The 19,235-nt window shown below is 36.2% G+C and overlaps 1 protein-coding gene across 1 annotated transcript in view; it reads right to left on the bottom strand.

Annotated features, from left to right (window-relative positions):
• Positions 1–19,235, bottom strand: part of Cftr (CF transmembrane conductance regulator) — a 145,685-nt gene that overhangs the window by 84,225 nt on the left and 42,225 nt on the right. The window contains exons 4-9 of the mRNA XM_060373847.1: positions 14,680–14,895; positions 10,957–11,046; positions 9,945–10,108; positions 8,670–8,795; positions 5,189–5,435; positions 3,346–3,438 (exon numbers count right to left, since the gene is read on the bottom strand). Coding sequence (XP_060229830.1) covers positions 3,346–3,438; positions 5,189–5,435; positions 8,670–8,795; positions 9,945–10,108; positions 10,957–11,046; positions 14,680–14,895 — 936 coding nt within the window. The remainder of the gene's footprint in view (positions 1–3,345; positions 3,439–5,188; positions 5,436–8,669; positions 8,796–9,944; positions 10,109–10,956; positions 11,047–14,679; positions 14,896–19,235) is intronic.

The raw sequence follows: 19,235 nt of genomic DNA, 5'->3' as shown, positions 1-19,235 counted from the left end.
GAATAAATATATTATTAAATTGATTTTACAATATATAATTATAAAATACATGGTTCTAGAGAGCATGGTTCAAAATATTTGAGAAATAGCTATATATAATGAGAACACAATTTCCTTTTATCCTAAGTTTGCTTATTATTACCTGCTTCATATTATTAAATGCTAAAGTGTGTATGCATGTGTGTGCGTGTGTACCAGGATTATAGGAAAGAAGAGTATAACCTTTTTCCTACAGACATAGCCATTAATGTTCAGCATATTTGAGGCTAGTATTATAATCTTCCTCTTTTAAAATGTAGACACTGACTCAGAATGATAAATGATCAGTAACAAATAAGTAGTTTACAAAATTATGAACAATGCAAATCTAACTTTTTGTTTTGTCACACTGGTAGTTCCTCTCAACTCTCATCACAGAACCTTCTTTCTTCATTGTGAAAAAAGGAAGGAAGGAAAGAAAGGAAAAAGGAGAAAGGAAAGAAAGAAAAAAAAGAAAGGATGAGCAATCTGGGAAACCCAATCAAATACATTCAACCCATAAAAACTACAGCATTAGAGAATGAATAAATACTAAATTATAGTGTGTGAGGATCCACAGTTAAAAATAATACCAAGTCTTAAGGGAGTATTGAGCAGAGCAACTGATTTAACATTTACCAATTAAGTGATGTTCATGTTGGCTCCAATGTATTTAAGTGGGATTTCACAAGACCAAAAAATAGTTACAGATGGTTCAGGAAGATGAAGCTTAATATGCACAATGAGTAGGACATAAATCTAGTAATGTCTCAGATCACTGACAATAATTGTTACATGTAATTCATATTTGTCATTGCGGAGGTACTTATTTCAGAAAATAATATATTAATATTTGGAATATATAAGAGAGCAAAGGAAAATAAAGATCACTTATGGTTGTACTATAGGAAATGTAATCACATTTAACATTTTAGTTGGAGTCCCACCTTTTCTTTGTTTTCATTTTGTGTTTTGTTTTCTATTTTTTCCAGACAGGGTTTCTCTGTGTAGACCTGGCTGTCCTGGAACTCTGTAGGCAGGCCTTGAACACAGGAATCTGCCAGCCTCTACCTCCTGCTGTGATTGAATGCAACCCATTATTGCTCAGCAATACCTCCTTTCTTTAACATAGGTAAGTACATAATCTTTCTTTTTCTCTCTTTTTTTCTCCCTTTCTTTCTATCCATCTATCTATATTATTGTTACAACTTTCATGAAAATTGTAAAGTGTGTTGTCTGTTTATTCTTAATATTTATTTACAAATATTTTTATATTCATTAAGTACTATTAATTTTAATTGCATTTAATTTAATTTAATTATATGGTTATAATATACAAACTCTAGAAATTTTTTACTGGATGGTTTAGCTTTAAGTTTAATCAATAACATTGTGACAGAAATACAGAAGGACATAGTTTTTGTTATTATTTAAGAGATACTCCTGTAAGTGGATCAAATAATATGTAAAATTTCTCCAGCCGTGGATGGAAAGTATTGAGGGCAATAATGGGAAATAATTTTGTAGACATTGAAACAACACTTTTCCCCTCCTCTTTCTCGTTTTCCTCCTCCTCATACCTTTTTTTTTTCTTTTGTCCCAGAATTGAACCTAGGACATTATCCATGTGAGGCAAGTAGTGTGCCACTGAGTTATGCCTCTACTCCTTTATTTGTACCCTTAAATAAGTACCAATGTGCAGTATGGTAACTGAAAATGGCTCTGGGGTCTGAAAAAACAAGGCTGACATTAGCTCTTGCCCTAGCTATTTGAGTAACCTCCTTACTTAAAGGCCTTACCTCAACTGCCTAATATGTAAATATAAATTTTATCCAATCAAAGTTTGGCGTGTAACTCATCTCAGACTTGCCTGTCAGCTGTTGCCATCAAAGGGAATGGAGAATATGCTAGAACAAGCAGGCCAAAGCCTGAGGAGTGATGAATATGAAGTGTATGAGGAGCATACGGGATATTTGGAATCACATCTATGAAATTCAGGATTGAAAATCTGTACACCTAAAGAAACTAATCAAGAGGGAGGACTCTTGCTAAAATGCTCAATTCCTATCCAGAAAGGCAAAGAGGCTGGACATCAGAAGAAGGAGAAAAGAGGGAACAAGTCAGGAGCCTGATACAGAGGACCTCTGAAAAGCTCTGCCCTACAGACTATAAATGTAGATCCTGAGACTTATGGGCAACCTTTGGGCAGAGTGCAAGGAATCTTATGAAAGAAGTGGGAAACAGTAAGATCTGGAGAGGACAGGAACTCTACAAGGAGAGCAACAGAACCAAAAATTCTGAGCACAGGGGTCTTTCCTGAGACTGCTATTCCAACCAAAGACTATGCATGGAGATAACCTAAGACCCCTGCACAGATGTAGCCCATGGCAGTTCAGTATCCAAGTGGGTTCCATTATAATAGGAACAGGAACTGTCTCTGACATGAACTGATTGGCCTCTCTTTAATTACCTCCCCCTGAGGGGGAAGCAGCATTACCAGGCCACAGAAGAAGACAATGCAGCCACTCCTGATGAGACCTAATTGACTAGGATCAGAAGGAGGAAAAGAAGTCCTCCCCTCTCAGTGGACTTGGGGAGGGGCATGCATGCAGAGGGTGGAGGAAGAGAGGGATTGGGAAGGGAGGAGGGAGAGAACCATAGGGGGGATACAAAGTGAATAAAGTGTAATAAAGAAAAAAAATAATAAAACAGTAAATTAAAAAAAAAAAAAGTAGGACTAGAGATTTGCAATTGCATGTCATCAGCTCACTGATAAGCCTGGATGAGGCTATCCACACCACAGACAGTAAACTGCTGGAAGTTGCTCATGGGAACTCAATGGCTCATCAATGCTGAGTGACAGGCAGGGAAGACTTAGAAGTCATGATCAGAAAAGTTAGTCTTCACTGAGGAACCATTACACGCAACGTCCACTAATGAACAGTCCATGGAAATCATCTTAGTAGGAAAATAATGTCTTCATTTTACAGATGAGGACACTTGAGGCTTGACAAGTTGAATATAATGTGATTGAGATTACATGGAAAGTGAATTGCAGAGACAAGTTTTAAACCAAGTATCTAAGATACCATCTTGGCCTTTTATATGAAATCAATTATATGATTTAAAAAAAAATAGAGGCTTTCTGTTGCATTTAATGATCCTGATTCCCCACTTTTTACTTTATAAAATAGAACAGCCTAATCCTTATAGCTCAGTTACAGTATCCTTCAAGTCTTATATTTTATTGAGCAGAAATTTAGAAGTATGAAAAGGTCTAAATTGTTTTTATATTTAAAAATACACAATGTTTAAAATTTTTCACACCTCATCCCAGAATGCTGTTACATTCTCCATCATCACACCTGTGGTCATTAAATTATACTCCAGCACCTTATATTCTTCATTCTCCAGGAAATCCTAGTTAAGAAAGAGAGCAAAAACTTTCAATCATAGAATCAGAATAGCAAAATGGTATTGTTATGTCTTCTTACACTCTAACATTCCAGTGTCTTGTAAAGATTTTAACAATTAAATTTGAAATTATTTCTTAATAACTTTGCAATTGTCCTAAAGTCAACGTACCAAATAGTAGGATTCATCATAATCTAAATATTCTTTAAATATATTAGTTTGTGAAACTGGGTTTATACATGAGCTATTAGTGCAGTTGCTTCTTTCTTATACGGTTAAACAGAAAATTAATTTCTAATGAAACCCCAATGATTACTTATTCATGTCTCATTTCATGTATATATACAACATGACTGTCATCGCGTCTCAAGACGCGAGTGTACGGATTTCCTGGAACTACTTTTCAGTATTCTGAGAAAGGCCTCCATCAGAGATGCCAAACCACATTCTTCTTAGGGAAAGTGTGCTCCATAAGTCTTCACAGGTCCCTGTGGGCCTCTTTTCTTTCTTTTCTCCTCCCCTTCTCTCTTTCCCTGTGTTGGTTTGTCTCATTCATTTCCATTTTTTTCTGATGTTTCTGTGTTACTGTTCAGTGATATTCTCATTTCTCCTCTTATCTCTCTGCCCCTTTTCCCTCTTTCTTCTCTCATCCCTCTACCCTGCTACAGTGATGTCAACAGAGAAGATTAGTCACAGAAGCACTATGATGCTAGCTTCACTAACTCCTTCGTCTCGTTACACAAGTCAAGTTCATTTCCTCTCGGGGATGATACAGGTGAGTAAAAGGGCTGGAAAGATTGTGAGAAGCTGGACTGGGTAGGCACTCTTAAGCAGTAGCTGCTTAATTCGGGGACCCAAATTACTAGATAATCTCAATTCTTCAGAAGACACTCAACACACATATGTGTATACATTTCTGTGAATGCACAGGGGTACAAATGGTACTCTCTACTTCCGATCATTATTACCAACTAATTCAAAGTCGTTAAAGGCCAAATAAAACAAATAGAAAAGCTAAAATTACAAGCTGTTCACCATTGCAACACCAGACCTAGCTAAATAATGGAAACAGCCTACTCTCCATCCCACATCTTATTTGTCATAATGATTTACTTTCTGTGATAAATACTTCAACAGATATGTTAAAGGGTAAGACATTTTTTTCACAAGTTTATTCAGTTTGCTGTGAATAAACAACTGCTACTTATCACCTCAAAACTCTAGGATGTTTTTGCTACGATCAGCTACTTTGGCATCCTGGAGTTACACAGTAATTATGTGTCACAAATTGCTATTTACATCCATCAGACTGTCCAGAGAAATGCTAGAGAAGTTTAAGTTGGGCATTCCAAGGCTAGGTGGAACATTTTATAACTTCCTGCTGAAGTTTCTTTTTCTTTTTTCTTTTTTCTCTTCTATTTCCTTTCTTTCTCTCTCTCTCTCTCTCTTTTTTTTTTTTTTTTTTACATATTTACAAGCTGCCTGGAACTGATCTATTCACTGGCTACTTGGGTGGAACTTCCAAGATTATAACAACAATTATTTTAAATTCCTTTGGCCTACAAAATCTTATAGGATTTTTATGTCATTAGACTTTCATTGTAAGGACTCTTGAGTCCACGTATGAATATGAAGAGGGGAAATCTTATCTCCTAATGAATCCAAAATCAAGAAATTCATCTTAAGAGATTCCTTCCCACTATACAAATTCTAAAATATTTCAAGAATCATACAGGGATGGAGTGATGAAAGTTACCTGTACTTTTCTTATCATTCCAATAGAATCGTACCATGTCTGCACAGCAGTGGGAAACTGTCGTGTGACTGACATTCGCAGGACGATGCAGAATGAAATGGTTGTGAATATTTTTCGGAGGACGATTCCGTGGAAGACTGTATAAGGGAGCACAGATAAAAAGACTAGAAAGAACCCTGAAAAGAAGAAGGCATAGCTCGTGATGAACCGCAAATAGGCTGCCTTCTGGGTCAGTTTGAGTTCCGCCCTGTGGAAATAGAAGAAGATGTGATTTATTACTTCCTTTTCAAATATTAGGTGTCTTAGAATATAAAATCTGAACAATCTAAGTTTGGGCAAGTTATAAAACCTCTCTTGGCCTCAATTAGCTTATATGATTGTTAATGAATATAGCATATATCTATACAGAATACTTAACATTGCTGTAAAACAATTAAGAATGCCAATTATATCGTAATTGAATTTTTATTATATTATTAAAATTAATTTAAATGGTATTTTCCAGATAGATTTTGATTTCATATTATTTTTATATCTTTAGTAACTTCATCATTATGTGAAATGATGTATGGAGGAAAAACAATGTTACAAGTTTTATGAATGAAATGATAATTTTATGGTTATCCATCAGATTCTTAATATTTCTGAGATTCTAGCTTGGCTTTAAAAAGCATAGACAATGGCACACACACACACAAACACACACACACACATATATATATATAATTTATATATATAAAAGAAGAGAGGTTCTCAGGTGTTAGCATGGATACAGGGCACCTGAGAAAGGTGCTGCTCCTGGGCATCCTCTTCTACAAGCCACATCTGCAGATGCTGCCATGCTGCACTTACTTCCAAGAAGCTACTCTGTAGTCAAAGAAGCTAAGTAATTTGGTTGCAGAGAGTTCTTCAAAGCCCATGGAGTAGCTACTCCCTCCTCTCTCTCATTTCAGCATAATTATAGTGGTCATGCCTCAGTAGAGTTGCAATCCTTTATTCTGAACTCCAATTGTGAACTATTTCTCTTTTTATAACACGAACAGGAAAGGGTTAAATGCTTTTAATGGGCAGAAAGCAAGAAGCACAGAAGATAGTGACAAGCTGAAAGTGAAGAGCAATATTGCCCTTAACCTCAGGCCCAGTCTTCCATGAGTCATAAGACCACAAGTCACACATGATCCTCCCCAACCAGTTCTTGTGTAGGTAAGGACCAACAGTAACACAAAATGAAGTCTCTGTCTAAAAGAAGAAATAGCTGGGCATTTGGCATGCTGAAACTACACTTCCACACACCTCTGATCCACAGAAACAACTGTCAAGTAGTTGAACTAAAAGGAAATCTTAAGTCCTCAAAGAAAACAACATAATACTGAGCTCACTGACAGAGGTTATGTGTGACCTGTATTGTGATCAGCCTAAGGAGTTGCAGTCTTTTATCTCTCAGTAAATTTGTACTGAAGACAGACTTGTGTTTGTGTTCTGCCTATTTTACCTATGTCTGAGGAAAGTTACTCTTCCTTCTTTAAGTAAATGTGATTCCATCACTAAAGAAAACATAATACTTCTCTTGTAGAAATGTGGTTAAGCTTAGATGACAACATAGCAGATCTAAAAGGGCCCTCCTCGCTGTTTTCTTAGAGATAAAAAAATACATTGATGAGGTTTTTATGATGTTAGCAAAGTGTCAAAATTATTCAAATGCATTAGAAACAGCTGAGAAAAGTTGGAAAGAGAAGTCACATAGGAAAATGAATAATGGATCCAAGAACACTTACCAGAATCATCTAGAAACCATTATAAAATCCCTAATATTCTATGAGTCATAAAAATTTTCTATCAGTTTTTTATTAAAAAACAATGATGGCTTTATTGCTCAAAAGCAATAAAAGGCAGATTTTTTTTTTCAAGGAGATCTGCATAGCTGTTGGCCCAGGCTGAGGTAATTGCCCTTCTGAAGAGCACCCTGTCAATCTCTTCTAGAACAATGTATTTGCTCTACTGAGTACAGCAATTCTTACTTTCCCTTTTACGTCAGCACTCTCCAGCTTTTTCAGGTAACAATTTCATGCTGTATCAAACCGGCTGCAACCAGATGAATGCTATCAGAATTAGCCAACCCGAAATGCAGAATAGGAACGAGATTTCGTCATGTGACAAAAAGAGGGGTAGAATACCAATGTTAAAAAAAAAAGTAGTCCACCACAGGAATGACCTGCCGTGAGCTTATTGTGAAGCCTGAGAAAACTGGATCCTCTGATAACCTCATAAGCCCTGCCATGACTGTGTGTACAGGCAGGGTGTGGTGGAGCACTCAACTTGTTAATGTGGAAAACAACTTTTATCAACTGAACAAGTCTCCCAACATCTTTAAGGATGTTTCTGGGAAGAAAATGCAGTTTCTTTCCTGGTTTTACCTTGAAAGGCATGACAATAACAGGTGACCAATAATGTTTGGCAAATAAATACTCTTTTGTTCTTTCTATTTACATGGCAAAGGACTTAGCATTTCAGCATTTCCATTGTTGTTCCAATCACACACCTGTGGCCATTGTCTACAGGCCTCTACCAGCCCGAATATGAAACGGCCCAAATTCACACCATTGCAAAGAGCGCTCTGTGGATTACTCACATGCCCTATTTCTCTATATTAATACTATCCTAGAGGGTACTTGCGCCTTCAGAAGTCTAAAACATTTCCTTGATTGTAGAAACTAAAGAAAAATAATTACATGGCTACAGCAATGATCAGTTTTCTTTACCCAAAATTATCTCAGTAATTACATATCAGTCTGTGATGTACTTTTTTATTTGCCAGATATATCTTCACTAATCTGCAAACAGTTATCTGACATGAAAGAAGACAAGACCCATACTCCTGTGAGCAATTTACTGGAGCAACACAAAGGAAAGTTTTCTTTGTCGCTATTCCTAAAGCTCAGATAACAGGAATGAATTGTCCAAATGTGGCTGTCTCCCATGTTTTATAACTCATGTTTTAAAGTACAGTGTCATACTGTATCTCCTGTTTCTCTCAACTACATATTTTACATTTCCATTTATGGTTTAAACTATCCTCCAGCCTCTTCAGCTTTGTTTTAGTCAAAATAAGGGTATCAAACAACCATGAACTATTTATAGGAGAACCATTAATAAGGGGTCAGTAAATATTCTTTGAATCAACTATGTAAAACCATAAGTGAGGGCCAGGCATGGTGGCACATGCTCTTAAGTTCTAGGCCAGCCTGATCTATGTACTGAGTTTTATGCTAGCCCAGGGTACATGAGGAGGGCCTGTCTCAAAAACCAAGCAAAACATTAACTGATCAAAATAATTTTATGCAACTGATGTATAAACTGTGGTGTAACTCAGGACACATGCTTGATTTTTAGAAAGTTCAAAGACTAGTTGGAAATCCACCTGGATAGTCATTTTTAAATGTTAAATATAAATTTGGATCAATATTACAATTATATCACTTACTGTCTCAGGTTTTCAATTATTTTTTCCATTGCTGACTCCCAACAATGTACCTTAACAGAATAAATATTATCAATAATTTCTGATGTGATCACAAGTCTTTCATTGATCTTTGCAGCTCTTTGATCTCTGTAAACGAATCAATTGATCAAACAGTCAATAACAGAAACAAGTCAAATTACCTACCAATAACTACTCAAATTTTAAAGGAAATCATATATCTTTTATTACATAGATAAACATTTTGTTATTAAGCAGATGATAACAAAAGAAATTCTAGCCATGTGGTGGTGGTGCACTCCTTTAATCCTAGAGGAGGTAGAGGCAGATAGAGCTCTGAGTTTGAGGCCCCTTGGTCTACAGGGGGAGTGTCAAGACAGCCAGGGCAACACGGAGAAACCCTGTCTCAAAAGCAAACAAAAGTAATTCTACCATCCAGTAGATGCCTCCTAAGTGCCAGACACCCACTGTTGGATGCATTTTAGACAATGTCCCTAATTCAGTCCTTATCAAAGTCTCAAAGAGGTGATTATCTCCATTTTGTGAAGCAAATGAAAAATATTTTAAAAAGCTTATAAAGACCTATTTGACTCCCCAGAATTATAGCTTTCTACCATAGTCAGGCTGACAAACTACACATTCTCTCTTAAGAACATCACATAACTCATAGCATTAATTTCTTCTGTAGTAAAAGTAATAAAAAACTTTGATACAATCACCTACAATAAGGAGTATAAAAGGCCAACACTTCCATACAAAATTTAGGCATTCCTTCCAGTTCATATAAATACTATACCCATTTTACTTGAATTAAAAAAAAATGTACTGAACTTTAAAATATTTACAAAGAAATTCTGTAGACAAACATGGAAAAAAATACCCATTTGTTATAGGAAGTATTGTTTACACCGTTAAAATAATCTCTTTATGAGGAATATCTACTGTGATGCCTCCCTTTGGATCTTGTCCCCCTAACTGGGTTGTCTGGCCTCAGTGGGAGAAGTAGGAGAGGATGCACCTAGTCCTAGTGCAACCTAATGTCCAGGCCAGTCGGTACCCATGGCAGACCTCCCAATTCTCTGAGAAGGAAAGGGGAGAATGCGTTTGTGTGTACGGGGGGTGACTAGGAAAAGAGGAGGAGGGCTGCAATCAGGATGCAAAGCAAATAAATACAAAAATTAAATCATAATAAAAGGAATGTCTCTAGTGCTACTGCCTGGTTTTCTTGTCAGGGCATAAGAAGGTCAAATTCCTTCGAGCTGTAACAAAGATCACTACCTGTACTTCACCATCATCTTCCCTAAAACGGCTTGAAGAAAGACCAGGACTACCAACAAAGCAAGGCCGCAGAAGGCGGAGACCTGTAACAAGTCCCAAAGAAGCCCCATCAGAAGAGCCACTTGTAAAGGAGCAATCCATACAAAATGGGCCAAGGCAAGTCCCTGAAAAATAAGAGCACAGAGAAAATCAAGTGGCAGGGTGTACTCCACCCTAAAAGCAAGCAGAGAAACACAGAAACACGTGTGGAAGAAAATGAGCACTGAGGATCTGTCCAATCAAGGAATTCATGGAGCTGAGCACATTAAAACTCACAGGGAAGCAGATCTACGTAACCTAATCAGTGCATACACCAGGTTGCCCAAGCTAAAAATTTCAAGTCGTGGCATTTCAAACTATGTTTTTATCCAGTAGGATTGATGTCTTCATCTTAGGAATTGTGCCCAGATTTTAATTTAAAAAACTAGTGGCCTCACATAGAACATATGAGAACAAGGGATTTTCCCCAGAGGCTCAGTATACGCACACACACACACACGCATGCACACCTCTACAGGTCAACATCTGGTACTGAATTAATCAGTAATTTACTTAACACTTGCTATGCTAAGTGTTAAATAGGAAATGCAAAGGTAAAACACAGTATCTATCCTCCAGGATATTGCATTTACTTGTGACATAAGAGCACAGAACAAGAACTGCTCAGAGTATCATATTTAGCCAAAGTAAACAATTTAAGGTATTACATTAAACGGAAGCAAAGACTAATGAGGATTAGGAGTTGAAAAACCTTGTTAAGAGCAAGCTGAGGTATGACTGAGTTGGGTATTTTTACCTGACCTCAGAATGGTGCTCTGCTACACAATTTAGCTTTCCCCAGTTTCCTCCGATAGCCAAACCAGGGATGGATGGAATAACAGATAGCATTGTTATCTGACACAGGATAAACCTCCCTTTAGGGTTGTTTGATTTCTAATAAAATGCATAAAACATTTAATTAGCGGGTACATACTTCATCAAATTTGTTCAGGTTGTTGGAAAGAAGACTAACAAGTTGTCCAATACTTATTTTATCAAGAACACGGCTTGACAGCTTTAAAGTCTAAAAGAAAAATTGGAAGTTAGGTGATGTCAATAAACAAAAATAAAATGTATTCATAAGTAACACATTAGTAAGGTAGAGGATGTGACTGCATATATCTTAAGTGGAGGGGACGAGCCTTGTTTCATATATGTTTCATTCTGTCACCCTAGTTAAGAGTCTCTGGCTGCGGAGGTCTTTAGCCACTGTGGAGATCCAAGTAACTGTTGTTATCAAGCTACTTTCTCACTACTCATATTTATACAATAGATTAGAGTTTGCACCCAGCCATTGTCAGAAAAGTTTCTTACTACACTGGGTGGTAGTGACTGCAGAAACCGGTAACACCAAAGTGTGCCAAATAAGTGATGGGTGAAAGTCATAAATAAGATGGCTGTATCAGTCCCCAGTGACTCAGCGAACATGGCAGAAGACAGGGCCTAAAGAACATAAAAGCTGAGCTTAGCAAAGGCTTACAGTAGACAGGTGTCATCTCTACAGGACATACCAGTTGCAAGCATGAACTCCTTATAGCAGAAGTTATCTGTACATCATGGAACACTTTAGGATGTACGGGGGCAGGCTCATGAGAGGGCTTATCATCATCTTTTCTCATTGGTGTAATGCGTATAAGCTGCCCTTGTTCTATTAAATAACTTTCCACCACCTATGTTCTATTAAACTCAATGGGCCAGACACAAAGAGACATGAAAGTAGGTGGGTACTTGCTACAGTGAGGTCCAGTCGGAGAGGACAGGGAATGACAGAGACTGAAGATAAAGATGACTAAAATTAATTATATAAGTATAGGAAAATGTCAAATAAAAAAATTATTTATAAATTTAGATATAAAAATGGAATCTAAAGCAGTGAATCCTGCTCTTGTTTGTTCACAAATTCCTTTACTAATTCTTCATAATAAAATTACTGTTAAGTTCAATCAAAGTATGTTATGAATAATTGAATCAGTATTTTTATGTTAACAAAACAGTCTTCAAACCTTACAAAATCATAAAAGATCATTAATTAAAAAATTTACTTACTTACATATAAATTAATGATTTAACATTATTACATAAATTATGATCTTGAAAGAGAGTAATCCTTTGCCTGTGAAATTTAATAATTTATTTGCTGTTAGATGGCTTTGGCAGCAAAGCACCCATTTATTATTTGTTTCACATATTTGTTGATTATTTAATAGATGTAAACCATTGTCCTGTAACCTAGAAAATATATATATGATAAATTAGTTAAGGAAAGCAGGATGTAGAGTGGGCTCATTCTTTGGATTAAACAATATGAAAGATTTTATAGAGATAGGGCTAAAATAACGGATAAATTACAGACAAGCAAAGATGAAGAAGGAATCACGGTAGTTACAAAATATGATTAGAGCAATGAGAGGAGAGGAAGAACTTAGTGAGGTAGATTCCATGTGTCTAAGGAGGAGTTTCAGTTTCAGGTGAAGTTACACACAGGCTAAACCAAGGAGCCGCAGGCATAACATGTAGTAAACACTCTGTTTTGATGATCTTCAGAGTCATGGGCAAAGTTCAGTTTGTATTCATTATTTTGAGTACAATGTGTTATGGTTTCAGAATTTTAAAGACAGTGAATTTTTCTACTATAAAATTTGAAATATTGTGGGAAGGAAGGATCCTGCATGTCCTTGCCATGAGCCTGAAACAGGATGGACACGGGGAAGGATATGACACATGGAAAAAACAAAGATAAATTAGGGACCAAACTAGAGCAATGTGACAATGTATTTATACTTATTGGTGATAAGCCAATATAGGGAAGTTAAATGTGGTTTGCAAGATATATTAAATGATCAGCAATCATAGGTAGTTGATGTTAAGATGTGTATATATATACATGTATATACACACATATCATATATATATATATAACAGCTTCAAACTTTTCATTAATGTATCTAAAATTATTTAGCACATTTATTATTAGATTTGTGGTAAATTTTATATAAGGACTTGTTTACAAATTAACAATGCTCCTTATTTTACTTCATATCCCCTTTAGCTCAGTACTGTATTTCTTCCATACTTTTTTCTAATGACCAGAAACCCCTTTACAAGATGGTAAGTTATCTATTTTGAAGTTTTGAAGTAATTTTTATACAATACTCTTCCTTTATAGGTTTTAGTTTCCTTTAAAGGAGATAATAGCACCCACAGTAAAAAGCTATAAGGCAGATAAAATTAGACCACACTTAAATCATTTATTAGTGCAATACATGTTTAGTTATTATAATTATAATAAATACTTCTTAATAAATATTTATTAAAGTAAATTCAATTTTCTTTGACAACAAGTTCTATAGAGTCTCCATTCCAAATGATCTCTAAAAAGTTTTGTTGATTTATCATCATGTTTTCCTGGGACTTATGAATTGATGAGTTGCAGCTCAAGAGAGTCAGTTAAGCTTCTGACTCCATTTTGTTCTTCTCTGCCTCCATAAAAGCCTTTTTGAATAATAAAGTATGGTCATCAAGATTTTATAACACAATTGACCTTCAGTATGTACCATAGTGGTATTATGGATTACTTGTTATAGGTCAATTTCAGATCCATAGTCCTCATAAGCCAAGTATATAAAGTATGTTACTGAAGGAAAAAAAAAGCAGCAAAGAATAAAAGAATAAATATATTGATAACTTGGTATAGTAAAGCAGTCACATACACAGACTGGTGAAAGCACATGCCATTGAAATGACTTTGAATTTTGTCAGAATTTCAGGCGACACTTGGTTTGCTAAAAGTTCCTTTGAATTTATTTAAATCCTTCCTAGACAATTTAGGCTCTTGTCTAGCAAACACATACAGAAAAGCAAAGTCAATGCTCACGATCTCAATGTACATGCTAGTTCAAAAAACATTATCAAGTTACAGGACTCACTGAATGACAAAAATCCAACTCAGAGTAAGAGAGTGGCTGAGTATTAGCACTGTGCCACGGTCACCACCCGTGGCAGCTGGGTCAGGTGGAAATGTATTGCTTAGGCCATCACTAACAAGAATCTATTGAATTATTGTTGGTAAGCATAAAGGAAGACAGCGTCTTATTGTAAGATGACATTCTATCAATGACGTTGGCACTACTATTTGCATGTTACCTGAAAAAAAAAAGAGGATTCAAAAATTGATGGTGATTTAGCTCACTGCCACAGCACTTCTCTTTCATGGGTGAAGCCCCAGGAAATTAAAAAAAAAAAAAAACACAAAACAAAACCACTCAAATTCTTTGCCTAAAATATGACATCAGCAATATCAGTAATTTACAGAAGGTATTTAAAAATTGCCTACTGTAAAATAAATAAATAAATAAAATTAAAAAATAAAAAATAAAAATTGCCTACTGAATCAGGTTGCATTACCAAGGAGAGATAACAGTACTTATCCCTACCATGCATCTTCACAAGCACATGAAACTGGAATCAGTGTTCTCACTTATCCTTGTGCAAGCTCACACTCAGGGCATTAAAGACATGCCGTGTAGAATGCTGGGATTGTGCAGGCTGGAAAACCCAGCAAAGAACTTGCCTAACATACACGCAGTCCTGACTTCGATCTCTAGCACTGACGTAATAAAACAAAGCCCATCCAGTAACACCCTCCAAAAAGTATTACCTTCTTATAAATCAAGCTAAACATAGCCACTCTCATCTGCATCCCAATGCGATGGAGGCCAAAAATAGCAGGATGTAGAAGCAGTGTCCTGACAATGAAGAGAAGACATAAGCCTATGCCTAGGTAAATGGCAATGGAGCGTTCCACTTTGTTATCTGGATCATAGGATGCTATGATTCTTCCTAGCAAGAGAGGCTGGACAGCCTTGGTGACTTCCTGCAGAAGGAGAAAAATACAAATTAAATTTCATTTCCTTGCCCTAAAATACCCTTAAAACTTCATTACGAAAAATTTTTATCTTACAGAAGATTTACAGAGAGGTTTAAAATAGCTTGCCAGAAAGGTTCAAACCATCTATGAAACTTCTGGGGCTGTATTTACTTTGTGTATATTCTGAAGTAAGACTTGACTATTAGTTTACAGCAAAAGTCAGCTACAGACACGTTTGTGCGAGGTGTTCACCACAACCCGAATCAGTCATGTTAACAAACTTCTTCCCTGCCAAATAACCGATGCCGTTGATTTACTGTTTGTGGGCTATCTCTGGGCATATATTTCCAGAAAAGAAGCAAAATTATCAAAACTGATATAACATCTGCATAGAGAGATGTAGGGGACATAAATGTGTTTATATTCTTGGTCTCTCTCTATAGTATGGTAACTGTGGTATAACAATTCTTTAGTTGATTTCAGTACTGATAGAAAAAAAAAACTATAGAATTTGCTCTCAACTGTGAAAGGTTAAAAAGGAAGTAGCATCACAAAGAACCTTATTTGTACACAGTGATGCAATTTTAAATCATATTAGCTATGGTATATCCCCTATAACTATGCACTTGTTTTTCTTTATAAGACTCAGCAGCCAGACATAACATTGTTTTTAATACGTAACGCTTCCGAACCTGAGCAGGAGAGTCAGTTAAGGATAACCTGAAGGAAGTTAAACAGAGGGAACCTAAGCGTACCACTGACAGAATGTGGCCACCAGAGAACACTTGTTACTGTAAGCATTCACACATGTACACGCAGAAATATTTTTGATTCCATGTTTCCATCACTCATCTAGGTAAATATTAGTTCACCTTAAATCAAGCTTCTTTTTTTTTTTTCTTTAGTTAAGAGAGTTAAAGGACACAAAAAAGTTAAGGTCCTCACAATGCCATAGTTCTTACATTCCTCAGACTGTTAAAAAGGATGACCTGTTTCTTGCATTTAGACAAAGACAGGCCTTTGACTCTAGGCCTCCTGCTCCTGAAAGAAGGGTGTTGCGGGTAATGTGAAGCACACATGGCCTCTGCCTTGGGCACTTTAACTTCTTCTTACATCTCTTCAGCATGAATGCTCTTAGCAAACCTTCTAGAGGCCTGGATAAGCTTTACTTTCTGCACTGACTTCAGTGTCATGCATTATTACATTAAATTATTATATGTATATTTGGACCTTTTCCTGGAGTTTCTAGATAAATCAGTATACTTTCTTTGTATACTATGTCATGGGACATGTATAGTTTTATGTTTTGATATCCAATAATTTAAACTTTCACATTGTTTTTATTCTTCAATGGGTTTCAATTAGTATGTATTTCTAAATGAAATTTAGAATAATTTTATTCATTGATATAACAAATGTTTACTGATTCCGCATACTTGCTGTGTATTGTATGTGCCATAACGCTTGTTGCAACATAAATAGATAGCTACCATCCTGGTGTTGATGTATTTATTTTAAAAACATACGTGAAATTTTTATGTGATTACGTTAATCTTATAAAGTATGTAAGAGGAAACAGTATTTGCACTATTTAGTTTTTCTTAGCTCAGTTAGTTTTTAAATGTACTTAGTGACTTCTGTAGTCAATCACAATCCATATTAATACAGGATAGCTCTGAGCCCCTGTAGATAGATATACAGCCTTAAGCCACTTGTACCTAGCTAATAAAATCAGATGTGTCTAGAGACAAACTGGTAAGTCTGTGTTGAGTGGGTATTCAATCCATAAAAGAAAGGCTCTACTCAACAGGGGATCGAAGCATATGCTGAGGCTCACAGCCAAACTTTGGGCAGAGCACAGGCAGTCTTATGGAACAAGGGGTGGAGTGGGGGTAAAAAGGACATGTAGTGCACAGGAGCTCTACAAGGAGACCAACAAAAATAAAAAACCTGAGCCCAGTTGGTCCTTCAGAGAATGATGCACCAATCAAGGACCATACATAGAGAGGACCTAGACGCCCTGCTCAGATGTAGTTCATAGGCAGCTCAGTCTCCATGTGGGTGTCCGAGTAAGGGGAGCAGGGGCTACCTCTGTCATGACATTGATTGCCTGCTCTTTGAGCCCCTGGTGATGTGGTCTTTCCAGGACACAAAGGAAGAGCAAAAATAAATGTAAAAAAGGAATCTGAGTTTTATAATCTTGAATTTAGTGTTAATATTGTCTGAAACATTGGTATCAAGCTTCTTTTATTTTCTAAGGGTACCAATTAAGAAAATTATATCTTCATTTATGTCAGATAAAATTATTAAAATATTTAATTGAATGTTACCTTATTTAGAATAGATTTACACTATTTTCCATTGGATGAAATTCTGTGTGGGTGTACTATTTCATGGGATGAAAATGAGGGAACTTTTATTTTTGAAAATAGTCTGAGCAACAAAAAACATGCAGCTTTCATGTACCAGTGGTGTTGAAAAGGACGGTGCTTTATAGATTAAGCTAGGGATCAGTTACCATTGTTTTGTTTTGTTTTTTTTCTTTTCCACATTAAAAAAAATGTCAGGTGAATCTGAATGGTTCCATTGTAAATATTAGAGAACGTAATACATGAAAGAGATTAGAGAAAATGATAGGAGAGCAGCTAGCAGTGCTGGTTTTGTCCTTGAGTGATAAGGAGTTTTGACATATGTCCAACACTATGAGATAGTGAGGGTTAGGCCATGACTACAGACTGTCTTTCCATTGAAGTTTTTCGGTGAAGAAACAAACTGTCTCGTACAGTGAATAAATATTCCCCCAGAGTAACACCATCAGTGTCTTTGTGAGTTGGCTTATGTTGTTCCAAAAGTGAGTATGTCTTCTTAGTTTAGTCAAGATGAAATCTAATTCAGTAGTAATGATATGTAAAATAGATGTTCCATTCAAGGCAATACAAGTTATAATTATTGTGTTAAGTTGCAATCAAATAATGTAGACACCAGAAGCGGTGGAAGAGAGGAAACTGGATGGGAGCCTACTATAGAGGGGCCTCTGAAAGGTTCCACTCAACAGGGAATCAAAGCAGGTGCTGAAATTCACAGCCAAACTTTGGGCAGAGTGCAGGGAGTCTTATGGAAGAAGAGGGGGGATAAAAGTACACAGAGGGGACAGGAGCCTCACAAGGAGACTAACAAAGCTAAAATATCCGAGGCCAGGTGGTCCTGCAGAGACTGATGCACCACCCAAGGACTATGCATGGAGAGGACCTAGACCCCCTGCTCAGATATAGTCCATAAGCTGGTCATTCTTCATTTGGGTTCCTGAGTGAGGGGAGCAGGGGCTGCCTCTGTCATGAACTCGGTTGCCTGCTCTTTAATTACTTGCCCCTGGTGATGCAGCCTTGCCAGGCCACAGAGGAAGAGGATCCAGGCAGTCCTGATAAGACTTGATAAGCTCTGGGCAGATGGCAGGGGAGGAGAACTCCCCCTTTCATTGGACTAAGGAAGGGGATGGGGGAAAGAGGGAGGGAGGGTGAGACTGAAAGGAGTTGAAGGAGGGGGCTTTAATCAGAATATATAATGAATAAATTGTAAAAATTAGAAAAATAAAAAAATAATGATTAAACAAGCAAGTCTACTATGATAAAGATGGTCTGTTATAGAAAACTGTAAGGGAGTTTAGTTCAAAGTAGTCAACAGAAGAAAAACACATAAGCTTATAATTTATAACTTGAATAATTCTATGTTAAAGTGAAGATTTTAAAATATTTATCTTTACTCCAGGTGGTCTTTGTAATCTTTCATAAGCAAGAATTATTTCTTAGAAATAATCCTATGCATTTTGTGAAATGTGATATTTAATATAATTTTAATTTATCTCTGGATATCTTCACCTTACAAAACAATCAATATCATAATAGCTTAAGGATAAAGACAATACATTTGCCTCTGTGCAGGCATAGACAACCAGTTATATCATAGAAAGCATGTTAGATAGCATTTATAACAAATGAGGTAAGTATATGGTATGTGTAGGGATAAATGTTTAAAAAAATGCTTTTAGGTTAAAAAACAAAAATTCACATTATGAGGGCCTTTATATGACATTTAAAAATCATAAATAGGCCATATCATCCTGAATGTCCCTGCTTAGGCTCTAATAAAATTCTATACCTAAATATTAAAGATGTTTAGCTATGTAATAAAAAGATGAAGCATATGTAAGATGGTATACACTAAGAAATATTTTATATACTTTGTAAAAATCAAGTTTTAATCATTAGATGTCATAAACTGTCAGCATTTTATAACTAGGTAGGAGGTTAAAAATCTCTTTTTGGAAGAGCATCAGAACCAAAAAAATC

The sequence above is a fragment of the Meriones unguiculatus genome, chromosome 21 (genome assembly GCF_030254825.1).
Source record: "Meriones unguiculatus strain TT.TT164.6M chromosome 21, Bangor_MerUng_6.1, whole genome shotgun sequence".
Classification (NCBI taxonomy): Eukaryota; Metazoa; Chordata; class Mammalia; order Rodentia; family Muridae; genus Meriones; species Meriones unguiculatus.
This window is presented reverse-complemented; position numbering and strand designations above follow the sequence as displayed.